The 23006-nt window shown below is 38.5% G+C and overlaps 1 protein-coding gene across 1 annotated transcript in view; it reads right to left on the bottom strand.

Moving 5' to 3' along the window:
- The window catches only part of sdhc (succinate dehydrogenase complex, subunit C, integral membrane protein), a 66607-nt gene extending 48043 nt beyond the window's left edge, over positions 1–18564 (bottom strand). Inside the window, exon 1 of the mRNA XM_028821615.2 lies at positions 18407–18564. Within this exon, the coding sequence (XP_028677448.1) occupies positions 18407–18423 (17 nt within the window). The 5' untranslated portion in view covers positions 18424–18564. The remainder of the gene's footprint in view (positions 1–18406) is intronic.
- Positions 18565–23006: the final 4442 nt, after the last annotated feature.

The following is a 23006-nucleotide window of genomic DNA, read 5'->3' as shown; positions in this document are numbered from 1 at the left end:
CTTTTTAATTTTGGGCACTGCGCAACTTTCTGAACTTGAACTTTTGAGTGCCTCCGCCACACTGTACCACTCCTTCAATTTCTGTTTTTGCTTATACCACTGCTTAAGCCACCAAATAGTAAGTTTTTCCTTGCCTAAATTTCATTAAGCAGAACCTCCAGCTTGCATTTGCTGAAATTCTTTTTTACACATGCTTTTGCAGTCTTATGACAAGACACTAAATGGAATGGGTTATTTATATTGATTTGTATATATAAATAGGCATAATTCTGGGAGGTGTCAGGGTGGGGCTATAGGTGCATGCACGTGCATTAAAATTCACATTAATTTGGATTTACAGGGTGAGCCAAAAGGAAGTAACACATTTCAAACATTTATTCTACAAAAATGCTGCAAGATAAAATACATTTCATTACGACACAAGAAAGGGCATACAAAATATTTTTTTTACTGTGTTTTAAAAATTATGTCTTCAAAGTGGAACCATCATTAGTGATACACTCTTGAAGACGATTTCTGAACGCTTGCATGACTTGTTCCTCCATTTCAAGGGGAATAGGAGCAATTTTGTGGCAAATAGAGTCCTTGAGGGCTTCAAGGTTTTGAGGTCGGTGCGTGTATACCTTCAACTTGAGACAGACCCACAAGAAGAAATCTCACGGAGCGAGATCAGGCAAACATGAAGGCCACCTGACATTGATGCACAGAGAGATAAGCTCCTGCAAAGCTTGCATGGATGTCTATGCCATATGAGCAGTTGCCACATCCTGTTGAAACCAGGCATCCACCACATCAATTTCTTCCAGTTGGGGCCGAAAAAAGTTCTCTAGCATTTAAATGTAACATTCTGAAGTAAAGGTGACCATTGCTACCCCGTCCTCAAAAAATTAAGGGCCTAAAATGCTGAATTCTGCAACAGTGCACCAAACTGTAACACGCTCTATGTGCAGAGGTCTCTGATGAAGTTCACAAGGGTTGGTTTCAGCCCAATAGGAAAACTTTTGCTTAATTACGCAACCATTCAAATGGAAATGTGCCTCGTCGCTGCACATGATGATGGCATCACAATGAACGGTTTGTAGAATATTTGTGCACAACTCTCTACGGCTCTCCCAGTCTCTCTCAGTGAGTTCCTGCACTACCATCATTTTGAATGGATGGAAACTGAGGTCATAATGCAAAATCTTCCTTAAAAGAGATGTGTTGGAAATGCCTAAGGCAGAAGCATGCGTGCTGAACGTTTAGGAGACTGCAAAATTGATGCCCTTACAGCCTGGAGATTTTCTGTTCAATGTTGTACCTGTCTGTGTAAATTTAGCCACCCACTGAAGAATTATTTTCCAATTTGGGACGTCACCATTAGGAGGAATGGTGAAGTGCGTTCAGAAGGTGTGTTGCGTAGTGATGATGGATTCATTGTTTTTGAAGAATGCTCCGACAGCAAAAGCAAGGTGCACACCAGACCAAGGCATGCTTCTGATTGAAAACTACAAGGGATCAACTATCAACAGACCCCCACCCGAACCCCCTTGGCTGCCTCTACCTCACGCAATGACCTTGAGAAATGTGGTACTTCATTTTGGCTCACACTGTATAAAGGGAAAGTGTACAGAATTTTGCTTATGCATAATTTTATGCATCTGAATTTTTTTGTGCATATACACATTTCTTGTTTTGTCCGTATGTCATGTTTTAGTAGGAATTCTACGCCAAGGAATTATGCATGAGGCCCCTGGTCTTTTGTTAGATTTGAGCCTCTACAATTTCTAAATTACAAACCACTTCCTTAGTAGTCCCTGCTACTGCTGAAGTTTATCCACTTTCTCACATGTGAAAACTTCAGAAAAAAGCAAGTTTAGAGCATTCACACCTATCAGTTTTCTTTTACATACAAAATGTCTTTGAAGGCATTGTGCATATGTATTATGTATATGTTATAATTATACATCTAAATTATGGAAAAGAACATTCACCAGTGTAATGCAACCTATTCTGTTCTTTACTTCCTTCAGTGAAAAAGGAATATTTGAGTAAAGGAAGGGCAGAAGGATAACAGAAAAGCAAAGGAAATACAAGAGTTAACTCTGAAGCACTAGTTCAGCATTTTAACAGAAAAATAAAAACAAAAAATAACAGTGAACTTAAAAAGGTGGGATACAAGGTGAAAACAAAATAGTACGAAGGCTATATTTGAGTTTTTCAAAATACAGGATACATAAAATGTATATTGACTTAGCTTAGCTGTTCAGTTTAATGCTTGTTAGAATATATGAAATATGGTTTACTAGTGTTACACACAGACTTTCAGTCCTTAAATAAAAGGGAATCGAAAGGGGTGAAGTTAGTGCTGGGCGGTATGACCAAAATTCTATATCATGGTATTTTTCAAAATTATACCGGTTTCACGGTAATGGACGGTATTTTTTTCCCATGCATGAGTGGATGTTAACCACATTTTCCACTGGCTAAGAATAACGTATTCCACTGTCATGAGAATTGTACATTGTACAAAAAAACATTTTAATGTGCACACAAGTATTAATACAGGTTTGCATGGCCCCATAAAGTGATAGTTTTCAAGGGGGTGGCACTAATGAAGAGAAGGAATCACACTGCATGACAGTTGCAGTCAAAATATAGAACCTTTTTATTGAACAAATTTTGCAAACAACTTAAACTATAATTTTGACAACATATTTTCAATCATCCAAAGAGGCATTTAGACTTAGTAAAATATTCAGAGGTGCTTGTCAAAAGTTGTATTGCACTGAACATGTCTTAGAAAAGGAATAAACAGTAAATATTTTTTGTATACCAACTACACTTTGTGTTAATGTCATCAATCTCTGTCCACTGACACGTTAGCTATATGGATTGTAATGGCGTTGGTTATCTCGATCCACCGCTTGCTTTTTTTTTGTCATAGGCAGTACCTCTAGCAAATGCGTCTACAAGTAACATCTGACTCGAGTGTCCTCTAGCTTTTTCAGTTTTACCCAAGGACGTGGAGGGTGCCAATCTTGGTTCGATACATTCATGGTACTCTAAAGAATGTTTGCGACTAAGGTGGTGCAGCAAATTGCTCATGTTGCCGCCTCCAGCGACAACTTTAGCTCCACAGCATTTGCAATAAATAGTTGTTTGGTCCACATCCGACCTTTTAAAACCAAAATCTCCAGATAACAGACACGGCTCCTTTATTCGGCAAAAGTTCTTCTGTGTCATCATGTTCAAATTTATCATTTGCTACAACTTCAGCTTCGGAATGTTCTCGGCCCATTTTCACCGCTCAATACCTCCACTAACACGTGCAGTCCGTTGCATGCGTGTTTAGCGGTGTAGCAGTGAAAAAGGTCCCCCCCTTAAACATTTTCCCGCTGCGCCACGTTCCGAACGTTGTTTAGGCTATTTAAACCGGTATTGCAGTATAAGAAAAATCCATATCATAACAAAAATAACAAACGGTTTTCGGTATGAACCGATATACCTCCCAGCACTAGGAATTACTTTTTAATTTGTGATAGCTGTATGACATTTGTCTGGGCTTGTAGCTTATATTCTTCTTTTAGTTGATTAAACCCATCCTCTTTAATAAAATCCCTGTGTGCGTCCAGGTGTCCGTGTGTGTGTCTTCTAGTAAAGTGCGCATGCGCGGGGCATGGTGCGATGCGCGATATTACTGTCAGAGAAAGTTACAGGCGTTTTACGGAAATACAAACCAGTATTACTGCGAGAGGAAATTAAAAGGTACACAATACAGTGACTCATATTACAGCCACATACAAGCCAGTATTACTGTCAGAGGAGATTAAAGGCATATTACTGACGCGCACGCCTGTATTACCGCCAGAGAAAATTAAAGGTATATTAAGGACGTACAAGCCAGCGGATGTACAAGACAGTATTACTATCACAGAAAATTAAAGATACACAATACACGGCGGCAGCCCACAAAGAACGGTCAGCTCAGCAAGTAAACATCAACAAAAGAAAGGCTGAAAGAAAGAAAAATACAACCAACAAAAAGAATGAGGTCAAAGTCCCTTGCCATTTAATATAGACTGTTCCTACTAATGTTTATGCACTACTGTTCTAGCGCCCGTTATTGTAACGGGCTAAATGACTAGTTGTATAATAAGTCAGTACTAAAGAAATGTCTAACAAGCAAAAAAATAATAATTTTTACTCACTGCAAAACACCACCTTTAGGTGGTCTCTTTTTTTTTTTTTATCATATTCTAATCTCAATGTGGTACAGACAAAAATCAGGGATGATTCTGATCCATTGCCCCCTAAGCTCTAGGATTTCAGATTTTTGTTTTAATATCTGTTAAAAAAAAAAAAAAATTTACACCAAGTGCCTGCATAACTAGACACAGAGAACCCTTATGTCCCATATTAAAATGTTTTAACTTTGGTATTTTTAAAATTAAGCTGTAGACCACAGGTGTTACCCGTTTATTTTTTTTTTTAACAAAATTAAATTCTGTAGGCTTATTGTTCAATGAGCACAAAAAACAAGAAAATAAATAAAATTTAGGTACATACTTCTTTTAACTAATAAAATATATGGAGAAAATATCCATAATACATATATGGTATTAGAAAAAATAAAATGCATCTCATAATTACAAGCTGTCATATTGTTTAATTTCTTCTGTTGTACACTTTAATGAAAGAAAGCTTAACATAAAAAAATAAAAGTTTTCACTATCTGTCTAATATATATAGGGATGGGTGAAACGGCCTATACAGAATTTTGCAATATTTTTTTCCAATTTCGCAATACACTAAATATATATGAAAATTTTGAAATCTCCTAAAAAGCACTTCATAAATGCTTGATTTAACCCTTTGATTCATACAGTCACACCTATATGATGATTCTAGTAGTCCATGCTGGCTGCAACATATTTCTGCATTAAATCATTCTTGTTTATGTTCATTAGTGGTTTCTATTTGAACAATTTTATGCAAAACAGGTGGGAATCACAACCAATTTAAATTTAACAAAACAGTATTTATTAAAACCTGTTAATTCCACAAAATAAACATTTCAAAACATTATCAATTAAAGTGCACTTTTTGTGCATAATGTTTGTGACAATAGGTCATTTACTGTGACAAACCAATCTGCAGAACAACAAGTCACACTATCCATCGATCCATCCATCCATTTTCCAACCCGCTGAATCCGAACACAGGGTCACGGGGGTCTGCTGGAGCCAATCCCAGCCAACACAGGGCACAAGGCAGGGAACCAATCCTGGGCAGGGTGCCACCCCACCGCAGACAGTAATACAATGATAAGCCGCAATGTTGCAACAGCAGATTAATCCTATAGAACAAAGTGTATCACTTTCACCTTCTATTGTTCATTATAATGATATAATGGCAAAAATTCACTTTACAATGATAAGATTCAAAACAGTGTTTAGTGTCAGAAGAAATGCACAAGAACACCTCACATGATGTTCACTACCTTTTGATCAATCACTCTGTGTTTTCCCTTTCCCGTTGGGCTTTTTCTTCTGGTGTCAAGCTGCCTTGGGTGGGGTTCAACTTGTGCTAAGGACAGTGTGAGATGAAGAGTTTGACTAGGGTGGTACACCTGTCACACTGTACCACAGACTTCCTACGGTGAGCTTAGGGAGGAAAGACACTTCCTGTGGAGCAGAAGGGCAAAAGCTCCCTTTGCCTGCTTATACTTTTCTATGCACAATAAGCATCTATTGTTTGGAGTTGATCCCATTCTAAAGTACAACTGAAATCTTTCCATTTTCTTATTTAAACCTATGATAAAAATAAAAAACAAAGCAGACCTGCAGATAAAAAAAAAAAAAAAAAGGTGCAACTTACATAAGTAGAGTAATAGCGTACCTGGACAGAAGTGCTTTAAGTTTATAATCTAAAATAGAGAAGGCCAGTATTACAGGTTGTGACAGTAGAGAGGTATAACGGCCTTTCGAGAATGTAATCCTATGACAGCAGACTGCAAGAATTAGAGAGGAGAGTAGTGTAACAGTAGCGTAGCATAACAGATACAGTATGTGTGAGCCGTTAATCAGTCTAGCAGGGTTATGACAATAGAAGGGCCGTTATACCAGCCTTCTGGGTATATACTGCCATGAGGCTGGTACAAAAAACTGCCTACCAGGATCAAAAGATTAAAAAAAAAAAACAAAACAAAAAAACCCAAGAACTAAGAATGTAATACTGTGCTCCGATCTACACCCTGTCATTTTAAAAGTGTGGGGATTTAAAAGTGTATACACGTGATGAGCCCCAATAAGGGCGAAACACATGTCATGTACTCTTTGAGACGTGGTGGATGTTTGCCGACTGCCCGACCAACCACAAGCGTTACCTGGTAGGTAACTACCTAAACAATCAGACTGTGATTCAGAACTAAGAATGTAATATATATCTATAGATACTGTTATGTATATCACACACAAACACATGCTTGGGACAAAGATACATTTTTTCTTGATTAACCCCCCTTCTCCATAGTTTGAAATTACAAAGCAATCAATTGCACATTGCTGACTTTAAAAACACTTGCTTACATTTTGCTCACTCTATTATACATGGTCCCCTCATTTCAGAGCACCATAACGTTTGGGAAAATTGGAATCACAGGTGTCTGTGATTAGCACAGGACATAGCAATGGCTGGTATATTAGTCATATTTAGTACTTTGTTGCTCATTCCTTGTATGCAATGACTGCTTCCCGTATGTGATTCATACACACCAAGCCTCTAATGCAGCCTTCTTCGGCTCTGGTTGTTTCAGGGGCTTGTCCCCTTAAGTTTTATCTTCAGCAAATAGAAGGCATGGTCAGCTGGATTTACTGTAATTAGGGTGACTGGCTTGACTATTCAAGAAATTTCCATTTTTTTTAGTTTTGAAAACACCTGTGTTACTTTAGCAGCATGTTTGACATCATTATCTTGTTGTATCTTGTAATCACGTCTGAATAGTTTGACTTGTAATTTTAAACTGTGGAGAAGAGGGGTACATAAAGGAAAAATGTGTCTTTGTCAGCAGTGACACACTTCCTGCGTTTGATTTGATAGTGTGCAGTGTTGGCCGCTGTTGCTTTTCTTTGTGGCATTGTATTGTTCGCTCTTTTGTGATGGTGTGTAGAGTCAGCAGATGGTGCTGGTCTTCCACCGGTCATTGTTCAGTTAAGCCTGTGCACTGTGTTTCAAAGGGAGCATTTGTGCATGTGGCCATCAGTAGAAATACAAACTCAGGTCATACTAAGGGGTGCCAAAACCTTGGTGGTGAGCAGAAAGAGATAAGGTCTTTGTTAAGGTTTAGAAATGTCTGACTCCCGCAGGCAAGGTAGAAGATCAGCCTTCCCGTGTAACACAAGTCACCATCTGAACCTGTCAGAGCATTTTTTATCTCATCCGGTATGTGGCATGAAAGCCTGTTGGAGACGGTGGTGAATGCACTCCCTCACAAAAGCAAGAACTCTTGGTTGGTCTGCCAAGACTAAGGTAAAAGTCTTCTGGTGGTAAAGTTGTTTTCATATCAGACTCACAGTGTGACTGCTTGGCCATACCCGACATGGAAGTGATGTAACACTATGACCTTGCCTGCCAGTACTGTGTGGGGGGGGTTCATGTGATGTTGAGGCCTTAAATCTCGGCTACGCCAGCCAGCACACTGAATTCATGAGTCGCATTTGTGTCAGACAAGCTGTGTGATTGGTTGTCCACACTTGTCTTGTCAGTTATGTATGAAGTAGTGGACAAGGGCACATGGCCATGCATATCCTATAAGGTCAGGTGCGATCCACTCCCTCGTGAGAGGGACCCGAAGCACAATTTTGTTCCCACCACTCCCCAATCATCAGATTCACTGGTCACGTTGAGTGTGTCAAGGCATCAATGTCAATTGAGACCAAGATCAAACTTCAACTTGACATAAAACATAGATGTCCCACAGAATTTTGATAAATGTGATTTTTGGAACTACCACCATTCACTAAAAGAATGTGACACATGTTAATAGCAGGCAGTGCTTTAGATGTCAAAATCACGCAGTCTTCTACAATCCTGTAGTCTGCGTTGCTCAAAGCATATTCAATGAAGTCAAGGTATTTAGATGTTGATGTAATCTGGATTCACTTTATCAGATAATTTAATTCAATCTTTTCTTCTTACTAACAAACCGAGGCTTTCCAAGGCTTTAATTACCTGGATCATCATTATAATCATGTAATTGTGTGTGCATTTTTATATTAAATACAGCAGCATTGTACAAACAATAAGCACTGCGAGAGAGGGAAAGAACACCATGTTACAGTTAAGCTGCACCCTACTCTAGTTGTCCAGTCCAGACAAAAAACAAAAAAAAAAAAAGATACCAAATAACTTAAAAACAGTGGTAACTCAAGTAAAAGTCACCATATTCATTTAATTGTAATTATGTGTCTTGTGGTCAATGTACAGTAGTGTTGGTTACGCCAGGCAAATTTAGTACAATAATTTCACAGACAGCATGTTAAGAAAATGTAACCCCTAAGTGTGTAAAATACAGAGTGATGGGATTCCCTATATGTTCAATTCTAGATACTGAATGCAAGGCAGTGAACGATATGCAATTGTATAAAAAACACCCCCTTGAAGGTGTTTACAATTGCATGACTAGGAAACTAAATGAACACATTAATAAATCAGTTATCAATAGTGCTTTTAACAACAAGCAACATAACTCAATGATCTGGAAAGCAATCAAAATTGAATTCACTAAAATGACACAGTTAAAAGAACATGAGAAAACAGTAAAATATAAACAGTCAAATTATAGGATAAACTGTGCAACTCTAAGCAGTCCTTGCAAACCTCTCAGCACTCAGTCTAAATTAAAAACAAAGAACAAAGGTTATGGCATCGTAAAGAGAAAAATGAGATTTCTTACATGCTGGAGTAGACCTTTGGACTACCCAGCCTGCTACATTGGAAACTTTCTCAGTGCTGGCAATGAAGTAAAGAAATTTGTTGCTAGCAAAGATGCACTGGGGCAGTACAAATGCAAATTATTACACCTTTATTGGTAGGCAGTTCATCAGCTCACCCTGTTCACTTTTTTTTTTTAGGTTGAATGGCAAAATGTGAACAATGACTCTGAGAACCCTTGTCCTTGACAAAAATCTAATCAGGCAGAAGTGACTAAAATGTTAATTTCAAAAATTCAAAAATAAGCAGGGATATAAAGAACAAAATACTAAATAACCCAGAGACATTGCCATCATGTTTCCAAAGCTCTGAAAATAAATGTAACTGGATAATGTTTCATTGAGCAACGACTTGAGTAGTTTCTGTTCTTAGTTACAGTTAAGTGTTTGGTACAACTGACATTGGGGGGGGGGGGGGGGGGGGGGGGGGGGCGAGGGGGAACAATGGCCCTGTTAGTAACCTTAGGTAAGAATAACAAAAAGAAGTTACACTGAAAATGGATAACACTTCAAAGCCAAACATAACTTTGGCAGAATGAAGTAATTTTGATTTAAAAAAAAATATATATAAGGGGGCTATTTGTTGGCATTGCTTAAAAAAGGTAGTCATTAAATTGTCAGGTATCAGCAATTTACAGATATTTAAAGCACAATCACAAAAATTCTTTGGTTTTTGATGCCCTCTGGTTCTTTGTTTTTGGTTTCACCATTCACATTCACGTATAATAGTTTTAAAAATGTCGTATTATACTTTTACCAGAATTAATTTTTGTTAGTTGTTACAACTTGTAGCCTTTAATTTACAGGCTACTGTCTGCAATGAAATGTTGGTTTAAATAAAAACACACTATTTGTTAAAATGAAAAAAAGGATCTTATACTTCTGCACATACTATACCATTGGCTACTATGGATTAAAGTATTTGCACCATTTAAATGGAAATTTGTGGTTTAAGGGAACAATCACATTGTTCTTAAATAAAAATACAACTGAACTATTTGTTTACATTTTAAAGCTTGACTGCATCAGAACCTTACATCCAAATCCCCCTAAACCAACAACCCAACTCCACCCCATACTCCAAAGAACAGCAGTCTACCCTTGGTTAACGTTTTGGTAGCAACTGAATAAGATATATGGCCTAGCATTACACCCTTATATCGAAAAACCTTAGAAATGTATGAACATAGTACAACATTGCGAGGAAGCAATACTTGGAAGGCCAAATCTACAGAACTGCCATCAAAAGTTGTCCAAATGACTTTCAAAGCTGATCTCTAATTGTATTATTAAGTAAATAAATAAGCACTTGCACTACCAGACAGAAAAAATTACAGGTAAAATTCAGTACAGATATTTTTATTTTAAAACATCATGTGAGTTTCTAGAACTCCATGGCTAATAGAGGACAGGACCCAACATGAGAACTGCTCCTTCATCAATCAGATTTCCAAGGCCAAAGAAGGTTAATACTCTTGGGGTAGGAGTGGTAAAATTATTTAACTGGTTTGATAGGTAATGCTTTACACAAGGACCCTTCCCCAAGTCAAACTAAACTCAAAACATTAGTTTTAAGATATGAAGGCATATTGCTACTGTAACATAGCTGGTAAAATTGTACACTGTTTTCGTGGAACAGAACAAGCCATACTTGTGTCTAGTTTATTAGATAGGGTCCCCTAGGTTTGTACTCTGTTATATCAAAGAGTACAATACAAAATGCATGAAGCTCTATACACACTCGGAAATAAGAGGTTTAACACAAAACATGGTAAACCAGATAATTCTGACATAATCATCTAAATCTACAGGTGTAACACTTTGACAGAAAACATCCCAGCAGCATTAGATGCAAAACATGGAACCAAACCCTGGGTAGTACACAGACCCAGTGCACAACTCTCACACTTACACTCTTATTCAGAGTAGGCAAATTTAAAACCACCATCTAACCTAATATACATGATTTTGGGATACAAAAGGGAACTGGAGTATCCAAAGATATCCAACAAGAAAATATACAGATAGAAAAAAAAAAGTCCTGCAATTCTAAATATTTAGTGGAGGCCTTGGTATTATAGTTGCCAAACAGCACTTTAATTTCACCTTCAAAACACAAAGTAATGGCAGGCTGACTATGGACACTGGACATCAAATTTCATATACAGTGCACTTCATAATGCTACAGACAAAGAAACATTTTCCTATAGATAGATAGATACTTTATTAATCCCAAGGGGAAATTCACATACTCCAGCAGCACCTTACTAATACAAAAAAAAAAAAAAATATTAAACATTGATAATAATGCAGGTAAAAACAGACAATAACTTTATATAATGTTAACGTTTAAACCCCCCCCCGGGTGGAACTGAAGAGTCGCATAGTTTGGGGGAGGAACGATCTCCTCAGTCTGTCAGTGGAGCAGGACAGTGACAGCAGTCTGTTGCTGAAGCTGCTCCTCTGTCTAGAGATGAAACTGTTTAGTGGATGCAGTGGATTTTCCATAATTGATAGGAGCATGCTGAGCGCCCGTCTCTTTACCCCTCTGCTCCACAATTTAAAATTAAAAATCAAACAATTTAGATGTGATTAAAGTGCATATTGCAGACTAACAGAATTTGCATACATTTCAGTCACACCATGTAGGAATTAAAACACTTTTTATACTTAGTCCTCCATTTCAGAGCATCATGTTTGGGACTTGGCAATGGCACGTATATTAAAGTAGTCATATTTAGTACTTTATTGCATATCCCTTGCATGCAATGACTGCTTGTAGTCTGTAGTTCATAGATATACCCAGAAGCTAAGGATCATCTCTGAATATGTTCTGCCAAGCCTTTAATACAGTCATCTATCACTCCAACTTGTTTTAGGAGACTGTACTCTTATGTTTTTTGGATTTAAAGCAATAAATGGCTTGGCCATTTAAGAATTTTCCATTTATTTAGCTTTGAAAAACTCCTATGTTGCCTTAGCTGTTGCACGATGAAGCACTGCCCAATGAGCCTGGAGGCATTTACTGAAACTTGAGTAGATTGTACAACTGCAATCAGCAGTTCCATCATCAATACACACGCAAGCCTTAACACCCCAACTACAATGCTTAACAGATGAGGTGGTATGCTATGGATCTTGGGCAGTTCCTTGTCGTCACCACACTTTGTTCTTGCCATCACTCGGATACAGGTTCATCTTTTTCCAGAATTCTGCATGCCCCTTTAAGGACTTTTTTTACAAAGTGTAATCCAGCCATCCTGTTTTTGTGGCTGACTAAAGGTTTGCATCTTGAAATGTGGCTTCTGTATTTCTGTTTGAGAAATTTTCAGTGGATAGTAGTCTCTGACACATGCACATCTGCCTTCTAAAGACTTTTTCTGATCTGTTGGACAAGCATTTTTGGCTTTTCCTTTACCATCACAAGGATTCTTCTATCATTAGCAGTGGAAGTCGTCCTTGAGATTGCGGAGCTCAGCAGTGTGTTCTTTCTTCTTAATGATGTTTCAGAGAGTTGATTCAGGTACTCCTAAGGTTTTACTGATGTCTCTATTGGTGTTATTCTTGTTTTTAAGCCTCATAATGGCTTCTTTAACTTTCAGTGGCACAATTCTTGTGCTCATATTGAACAATGGCAACTACTGACTCCAAAGGTAGTCAGACGGTAGAAGCAGGCCTATGTACGTATCTTATGCCTGTACTAATGAAGCAATGTAACACACCTGAGCAACAATAAACACCTGTGATGCCAATTGTTCCCAACAGTATGGTGTCCTGAAATGGGATGAACATGTATAAAAAGTCTACATGATGTGTCAGAAGTGTATGCAAACCGAATTAAAGAAAAAACACTTAAATGTACGCAAATTAAATAAAAGTCTGTAATGTGCACTTTAACACACATTATGTAGAGCACTATAGGTGTGTTGTGACTTTGTGTGCTTTACTCCCATTCCTTCCAAGCTATGTTCTGACAAACATAAAATCCTGACATTTGAAAACATAGTACACCAACATTTATATGTATAGATCTCCGATGTAGGAAAAGTGAAAGCTCTCACTGACTCATCACTAATTCTCCCACTTTCCATATAGGTGGGAAGCTGAAATTTCGCGTGGACATTCCTTGCAGTGTACTTACAAAAGTTAGGTATGTTTCATGTCCTATTGCAACACCCAAGGGGGGGAAAAAACGGGTGTACCCCCTAAACTGTATATATAGATAGGGGAAAACCCTCCTCACTATTTCTACAACTTTCTATATATGTAGGAAGCCCAAACTTCCCATGCTCATCCTTTACACTGTACTTACAAACGTTAAGTATGTTTCATCTTGCACCGTGCCCTGTAACAAACTTTTGAAAATAACGTCTTCTTTTTGGGGGTTCTCACCATTTTGCCGTAAGGAACTTTCAGGACTGACCTCTCCTTTTTGCGGTTTCATTCCTTATTTACGTTAACAGAGGATTTATTTCACGGCAGAGATGCACCAGGCCTGCCCCCGGTCCCCCTTCCTTTTTCCACACAGCCGCTGTCCGCACACCTACCACATGGTTGGCTCCATGGCCTATATACATTAACGACATCCCGCGCTTATGTGCCTCCTCACTCGCTTCCTTACTTTCCTCAGCTGTTTGCCAAGCTCACTACTCCCTTCTTCTTTACTCCACCGCTTCAAGCCTGTAATTGTTCTCCTTGCTTCATGTCTTCCTGCTGGTGGCTCCGGCCTTTTCGTTTAATCCACCGCTTCAAGGCTGACATTGTTGTTTTTCCTTACTTCCTCACGTCTCCCTCCTCGTGACTGTTGCCTTTTCTTTTACTCCACCACTTCAAGGCAGCTTGGTCATTTTACAGTCCGAGGGCAGAACAGCGAACGTCATTTACAAAGAGATCCTTACATCCTAAAAATGTGCATTTCTCATACACATCATTTACAATCATAAATTAAACTCTTTACAATTATCAAATTCACTCTCAATACTAAAATAAGCCTACGACAATTACATTGACAATCATATTACGTTATTTTTAAAATGTTTCCTTTTCTTTATCATAACTTTTTAACACACTAATTCTCCGCTGCGAAGCGTGGGTATTTTGCTAGTCTAATATAAAAAAAATGCATAAACTAACTACATACAAATCACAATCATCATTAACATACAAACTTGATGAATGCAGTAAGAATAAATGATGCACCTATCAAGAAGCCAAAACACAAAGAGGCACTCAACTGTGCTCTTTAAAAGGACTGACTGGCAAATGAGGAATTCATTTTTTATTTGCTTTCCAACTTGGTACTCAGACAAATTTGAGTTTAGAGCATCTGCTATTTCACTGTATTTTTTTTTTTTTTTTTTTTTTAACACTATTCCTGATGCGCTTCACCTCTCTTTGACTGCTCTTCAGGGGTGTGGAAATCAAATTTTTTGCTACTTGTCCACAGACAAGTAAACTTAGAAAATCCACTTGTCCGCCAGTTAAATTCACTTGCCCATAAACAAATAATAAAAGTAAAAAATGGTTTATTTTTTCTTATCTCTTTATTGATACCAAAACTGCCTACCATTTTAAAACTGAAAAAAGTTCTTTCAGGGAGTAGTATTTTGCCACCTTGCTCTATAACATTATATAAAAGATTCCATATCATTTTAACTCACTAATAAACAATGCCTTCATTATAGCTACACTAGTTCTATTTCACATACTACAGTTACAGTGAAGATTTTTATAGATATTTCATAACATTTGGAAACCGTTAGAATGTTTTCTTCTTTATTTTTAATAAACTGACAGCGCAAAACCAACTTGTTTTATATGAAATATTCTCTAATCAAAAACGATCTATTGACAGCTCATCAAAATTGATGTTGTCACGCAATAAATTTCTTAACTCCTCAATATATCACAACCTACATGAAATCGCAAATTTCAGGAAAGATTAACTGCCTAACAAGCTTTGTTATGTGGTGAAAAGATTTGCATTGTAACTAAAATGACTGCATTTTTATGTAGAAACAATGAATTTTATCAATCTTCTTCTATAATACGCTGCCGTGGCTGTTCATTTGTCTGTCCAGGATTTTAAATCACCTGTAGCTCGCAAACCATTTCACCTTTTGACTTGAAATTTGGTACACATGTACTACGTGACGTCTACTATCTGCTTTCGGGTGATGATTTGTATTATTCTTTATTTTTATTTTATTGTTGAATCAATTCTCTGCACCGCGCAGCAGGGCGGTTGTGCGGCGCATGCGTATGGGAGCCGTTCTCATTCCCCACCACCTTCGCTAATCATTCTTGAGGCAGATTGAAGACAAGTGCCAGCTTAAGTGAAAAATTAAAGAAAATGTACTAAGTAATTGCAACACAAAAACTAACAATCAGTTTTAACGCGAAAAGATGCCAACGAAAGAAGAGAAGCAGCGGGCCGCTAGGGTGGAGAAAAGAAGAGCTGCTCAGGAAGCAGCAAGCGCATCAACCTCTGAGCAAACAAATGGTAAACAGAGACGGAGAAAGAGGATGAAAACTAGTAATGTTAAAGTCAAGTGTATGCACTGCATGTTATCGTGCAGTACGCCATTACTGGTAATACAGTGATCCCTCGCTATATCGCGCTTCGCCTTTCGCGGCTTCACTCCATCGCGGATTTTATATGTAAGCATATTTAAATATATATCGCGGATTTTTCGCTGCTTCGCGGGTTTCTGCGGACAATGGGTCTTTTAATTTCTGGTACATGCTTCCTCAGTTGGTTTGCCCAGTTGATTTCATACAAGGGACGCTATTGGCAGATGGCTGAGAAGCTACCCAACTTACTTTCTCTCTCTCGCGCTGACGTAGGGGGGTGTGAGCAGGGGGGCTGTGTGCAGCTGCTTCCTGAAGGACATGCTGCACGGTGCTTCGCATACTTAAAAGCTCAAAGGGCACGTATTGATTTTTGACTTTGTTTTTCTGTGGCTCTCTCTCTCTTCCTGCTCCTGACAGAGGGGGTGTGAGCTGCCGCCTTCAACAGCTTTGTACCGGCGGTGCTTCGCATACTTAAAAGCCAAAAAGCCCTATTGATTTTTTTTTTGACTTCTTGCTTTGTTCTCTCTCTCCTGACGCGCACTCCTTTGAAAAGGAAGATATGTTTGCATTCTTTTAATTGTGAGACAGAACTGTCATCTCTGTCTTGTCATGGAGCACAGTTTAAACTTTTAAAAAAAGAGACAAATGTTTGTTTGCAGTGTTTGAATAACGTTCCTGTCTCTCTACAACCTCCTGTGTTTCTGCGCAAATCTGTGACCCAAGCATGACATTCTAAAAATAACCATATAAACATATGGTTTCTACTTCGCGGATGGCTCTGGAACGCAACCCCCGTGATGGAGGAGGGATTACTGTATATAAAACTTATCGATTATGATGAAAAATCATCAGATTACATCGTAATGTCGGCATGAAAAAAATGACCGCATCTCCAAGCATGTAAATATTTGGGTAAAATACTTATGTAAGACCGTAAGAGTGCTTCCCCTTTGAAAAATCAGCTGTCATTTTGTAAACAATATTGAAGACCAAGTTGAGACATGAAGAACATGCCTAAGTAGACTGTTTCCGCACGAAGTACATACCCAAATGTTTAATATTTGAAAGTAGTGGTAAAATGTGCCCTGCACAGCACATATACTGTAATTCTTTTTTTCTCCATAAAATTGCACTCGTCCGCGGACAATTGAAACCAGAAAAACACGCTTGTCCGACGGTCAGTTTACCCGTGTCGGACGAGTCGGGTGTTGGATTTCCGCACCCGTTACTAAAATACTAAAACAATCTCTTTGGTTCATCTTTTGACTTATCGGCTATATACCTCTCTAACTGCCTTTTAGCCTCCCTAATATCTTTCTTAATGGTTGTTCTCATGTTCTCATACTCCTTACGATTCTCATACACCCGTTTTTTTTTTTTTTAACTTTGCAGCGCCTTTTTCAACTCTTTAATAACCTACTGCAGAGTTTTTATAAATTTCATATTAAGTTTTAAAAAATTTCTTACTAATCTCAAATTTAGGTATGTACCTGTCTTGCATTAAGTGTAAAACGTTTTAAAACCTGTTCCACTGCTCCTTGACTGCCTCCACACTTAAAAGCTTATCCCAGCCTATCCTCGTTAGACTATGCCGCATCGGTTTAAAATATGCTTTACCAAAGTTGGCAGTTTTAGTCTTAACAGCCACACTCTTCCAAAACACTGAGAACTGTATTATGGCCACTTGACCCTAGTGGTTCAATCACCTCTACATCCTCAATTCTATCCTGATTATTATAAAAAACTAAAATCAGACTGGGTTCCCCCCAGCATTGGTGTTTTAACATACTGTTCTAAAAAGCAGTCAATGGTTACTTCTAAAAACTCTTGGGCTCCTCTATTTGCAAGGTTATCCCAGTTAACATTCAGATAGTTTTCAAGTCCCCCATGACTATAATGTCGTCCTGTAAACTTGCCTTTTTAAAATTACAAAAAAGATGTGCATTGAAATGACTGTCTGCATTGGGCAGTCTATAACTCACTCCTAAAATATGGCCTTTTTCCTCATGTTCTCCAGATGAAGCCACATGTCATCACTAAGATGGGCTTCATCATCCAACTGAACAGGCCTTGCACTTAAATTCTGTTTGACACAGAAAGCAAACCCACCTCCTTTTCTGTTCTATCCATTCAAAAAAACGTATTATACTCCAACCCATCTTTGCTAATTAGCCAGGTTTCTCATATTAATATCACAATTATTCTTCACTACATACAGCACCAACTCACTCGTTTTATTTTTGATACTTCTGGCATTAAGGCAAGCTATTTTTAATGTGTTACTCATTTTACTTTTGCATTTAAACGTTGGGTTTGAATTTACATTGTGCATTTTTATTTTTACATTATTGTTTGTTCCTTCGTGAACAGTTTTAAACCGGGCCTGTCCTAAACTCCCCGGAAACCCAAACCTCTAATTTAAATAGGCATGATTTAAAAACCATAACTATCTCCGTCTTGCTCACCTAAAATGAATAACGAAACAATAAAGCTGAATTTAAGTCCGTGCTTTATCCCCGACCAACTGACACATCAAATACACACGTGCATTTACAACAAAGACCTAAAAAGGGTTAATTGATCAAAAAATAGATAACCACTGCATTCCTCGCAATCTTCCTGATCAAAAACAAACAACAAAAAAATCAGCCCTGAAAAATAAATTCAAAAAGACACAAAATAACATAAGCAATACAAACAAGGTAACACGTAAGAAGAACGTTTTCCTTTTCGGCTATGGAATTATTTTATTACACTGCGAATACGTTATTTAACAAATGCCAACCAATACACACAATAATCAGTATATATTTCTGAAAAAACTATCATATTCCTCGCCATCAGTTTCGAGATAAACTGACCTCAACAATAACGCCATGTTGTCCTGTCCTTCGGCTTTCCACTTCCGCGTCTGCCCCCTTCACATCACGTGACGGAGTGGACGCAAACGTTGGATTTAATGGCCAAATTCATTTTATAGTTAGCAATTAGGTTACTTAATTAACTGAAAAATTGGAGCGATACATACGTTATTAAACATTATTGAATCATAACTGTACATGTTTACATTATGATGTTTGACGCGAGTCTTTTCTCTCGCCATAATAAGTAAGGGCGTGAAGCTAACAGTAAACTACTGGCAAGCTTCACTCGGCCTTTCTCGGTTATGGAGTCTTAGCGCGGCGGCACGGTGGCGCAGTGGGTAGCGCTGCTGCCTCGCAGTTGGGTGACCTGGGGACCCGGGTTCGCTTCCCGGGTCCTCCCTGCGTGGAGTTTGCATGTTCTCCCCGTGTCTGCGTGGGTTTCCTCCGGGCGCTCCGGTTTCCTCCCACAGTCCAAAGACATGCAGGTTAGGTGGATTGGCGATTCTAAATTGGCCCTAGTGTGTGTTTGGTGTGTGGGTGTGTTTGTGTGTTTCCTGCGGTTGGTTGGCACCCTGCCCAGGATTGGTTCCTGCCTTGTGCCCTGTGTTGGCTGGGATTGGCTCCAGCAGACCCCCGTGACCCTGTGTTCGGATTCAGCGGGTTGGAAAATGGATGGATGGATGGATGGAGTCTTAGCGCTGCGCTGTGGGGGCGGAGCCTAGCTCGGCAGAACCGTGTACTAAACAAAACAGGTAAGCTACCGGACACTGAACCGTTATAAAGTCAGCAAGTAAAGTAAAGTTTAGGGATGTGTCAGGAACCATACACACACACACGGAGAACGTACGAACTTCATTAGGATGCTGAATCCATGAGGAAACTGCGCTGGCGACTTTTCCGACCCAAACAGCACAGTGCGGTTTCTAAATTGTTTCTAACACAAAAATATGAGCGAGGTTGCAGTTTAGGACTTAAAGTAAGTGCTTTGCCTGTGTAAGGCCCCATGATGCAGTAGTTATTTAAAGTTACTTTTCAGCATCCTCACATTACAAAAATGTTTAATCGGTACTGAGGAGACTGATTAGTGCATGAGTACACATTCTGTAAGAGTTACACTTAAAGGTGCTCTGTGAAAAGACTACTTGTTTGGTTGGTTGGTTGGTGTTGCTGAAAAGCAGTAAAGAAACTATCAGTAAACCTTAGTAATAAAACACAAGACTAATTCAGTAATAAAGTTTGCCACAGTATGTTGATGAGATTTAAATAACATTCAGCACTGATAGTTGTTGATCTTGCAAACTCTACAGTCTACACTAACATCAACCGAGCAAACCCAGGACATTGGATCTGTGATGCATCATCATGCTTCTAACCATAAAAGTAAACTGGGGCGTGTTTCCCCGATAAAGATTGACCTCAGTGAAAAAAATGGAACGATACAGCACAAGGCATAGGTAAAGGACAAATGGGTTTTGTGAGTGTTTCCCAAAGACCTTAATCATTTGACATTTAACAAAGAAATTTAAAGTTCTTTATGTTGTCAATAACAGGAACATGAATTACACGGTTCAGTTGTCAAATATAGTATATATATATATATCTAGCTGTGTTGCCATCTTTTAAGACAATGGGCTACAGTTATAGTGCCTTTAATTAATTGGACATATCAGAAGAACTATGTAACTAAATACTTTTCTATTGAAAATATTTGTATATTTTTAACAGGGGCTAACATTATTAGTTCACTTGGTGAGGAGTGCTGTGCAAGAACAAAGTAAGTCTCTACTATTGTATTGTATTTATGAGGTGGCAATGATAGATTAGCCAGCTACTTTGTGCAGATGATTATAGAGGATTGTGTAACAGGGCCTGTTAAAGCCAATTGTGGCATTCCTTATGTGATTTTGTGGTATACAAGAAATAAATTGTTGCTGTTGTTGTTGCTGCTTACTGTTCAACATGCTACATGCAATTGCCCATGAGTGAAACATTTCTGCTGTAGATCAGTTCCTGCTTTCACTAGTGACTTCAATTTTTTTAGTGTTTTTAGAACATTTGAACAATCTAAACGAGAACAGGCCATTCAGCCCAACAAAGGCTACCTGTCCTATCCACTTATTAAAGGTGATTTAAACTGTATTCATTCAAAGCTAAATACTCCTAAAATCCTGACTCACTATTAGAATCAAAGGCTAAAATTAGTACTGCCTCAGTATACAGAAGATTTGAATAAAAAAAAAAAAAAGACAAAAGTTGCTAATTACTTTTACTCATTCAAAAGCACAGTCCTGTTCTTTTCTTACCACATTCTGATAAGCAACATTTCCATCAGAGGAGAGAGAGAGGAGAGGTTGGGAGCATGTGCTGATTGCAGGACTGGATGCAGATTAATGTCATATCCAGGACGGAGCAATTGCAGATTAAGGGCTTTGCTCACGGGCCCAACAGAGTAGAGTCACTTCTAGTGTTTATGGGATTCAAACCAGTAACCTTCCATCAGCTATAGAAAAAATTGCACTTTATTCTGCTGCATCGTGGCTTGGCTCCATCACTTAATTTGTGGTGTGCATTTTTTTTTTCTGTCTTTTTTTATTTCCTCTTTATTTAACTTCTAAAAGGGCTTAACGCTGATTGTTTGATGGTATTGTGAACTTAATTAGGATGTGCAGGTGAAAATATTGTTGGCTTTTTCAAAAACACAAGGCTATGCACTGACAAAAAAGTAGTTTAATCACTTTATCTGAGATTTTTTGGTCACACAGTAGACACAGTAAAATGGAGTGCATGCTTGGTCAAATGCATCATGCCACCACTGTCTGGTAGCCCTAGTTTTACTTTATAGATTATATCAAACATAATATTTCAATAAGAAATGATAAGCAAATCCTTTTAAATTTTGATATGTTTTGTGTGCAAATTTACAATAGTGAAACGTACCAAAACAGGTTGACTAATTTTCTTTTTTCTACAATGTCACCAAATCAAGTCAATCAAAGTATTTTTGAGATTTTGGGGTATTTAGTTTTTCTATTGGGGGAGGGTACCAGTAAATATTGGTAGATCAAAATAACCTTTCTTAGTGGATATCTACTGCCCTAGATCTACCATCCTGCCACATTTCAGCTTTTTAGCTAAATGGGAAGTAGTATTTTTGTTGATGAGTGAGTGTTTAAGTTAGTCAGTCATCTTTGCATTGCTTACATGGATCAGTCTCAACATTAAAGTGAATAACATTGATTATCTCATTACAATGGCACCTATTCAGGGGTGGGATATATTAGACAACAGGTGAACAGTCAGGTTTTCAAGGTATTGTATTCTAAGCAGGAAAAATGGGCATGTATAAGGACATGAGCGACTTTGACAAGGGCCAAATTGTGATGGCCAGATACCCAGATCAGACCATCTCCAAAATGGCATGTCTTGTGGGGTGTTCCTGGTATGCAGTGGTTAATACCTACCAAAAGTGGTCCAACAAAGGACAACTGGTAAACTACTGACAGGGTCATGAGCACCCAAGGCTCAAGGATGCACATGGGAGGCAAAGGCTAGCCCATCTTGTCTGATCCCACGAAAGAGCTACTGTAGCACAAATTGCTGAAAATGTGGCCATGACATAAAGGTGTCAGAACACCCAGTGCAGTGCAGCTTGCTGTGTAGTCATAGACTGGTCAGACTGTCCATGCTGATCCCTGCCCACCACCAAAGCGCCTTCAAAGGGGACATGAGCGTCAGAACTGGAACATGGATCATTGGAAGAAGGTGGCATGGTCTGATGAATCATGTTTTCTTTTAGATCATGCAGATAGCTGGGTGTATGTGCATTGCTTACCTGTGGAAGAGATGGCAGCAGGATACACTATTGGAAGAAGGCATGTCGGTGGAGGCAGTGTGATGCTCTGGGCAATGTTCTCCTTGAAAGCCTTGGGTCTTGGCATTCATGTGGATGTTAATTTAACACATACCACCTACCTAACAATTGTTGTAGACCACGTATACCCCTTTGTAACCATGGTATTCACTGATGGCAGTGACCTATTTCACCAGGATAATGCTCCCTGCTATACTGAAAAAAATGCTATGGAATGGGTTGAGGAACATGAGAAAGAGTTCATGATGTTGACTTGACCTCAAAATTTCGCACAACTAAATCTGAGCAAGCACCTGTGGAATGTACTGGAAAAACAAGTCCAATCAATGGAGGCCCCACCACACAACTTTACAAGCCTTAAAGGATCTGATGCTAACGTCTTGGTGCCAAATACTACAGGACACCTTCAGAGGTCTTGTGGTCGTACATGCCTCGATGAATCAGAGCTGTTCTGGTAGCACAAGGGGCACCTTCACAATATTAGACAGTTGGTTTTAACGTGGCTGCTCGGTATATATGGATATTGTTATACTAGACGTGTGCAAAACAAATGTGATAAAAAAAATCAATGAACACACAAAAAAAACAGAATTAAGAAATTAAAATTTTGACTAATACATAAAATTAATGTAATCTATTAGTCAAAAAATGAGCTCAAAACATGATTTCGTTTCCTTACATAAAACAACAATGGAACATCCATAGGGATAAACTAACAACTCACAA

The sequence above is a fragment of the Erpetoichthys calabaricus genome, chromosome 16 (assembly GCF_900747795.2).
Source record: "Erpetoichthys calabaricus chromosome 16, fErpCal1.3, whole genome shotgun sequence".
Taxonomy (NCBI): domain Eukaryota; kingdom Metazoa; phylum Chordata; class Cladistia; order Polypteriformes; family Polypteridae; genus Erpetoichthys; species Erpetoichthys calabaricus.
The sequence above is the reverse complement of the archived record's forward strand: the minus strand, read 5'-3'. Positions and strand labels throughout refer to the sequence as shown.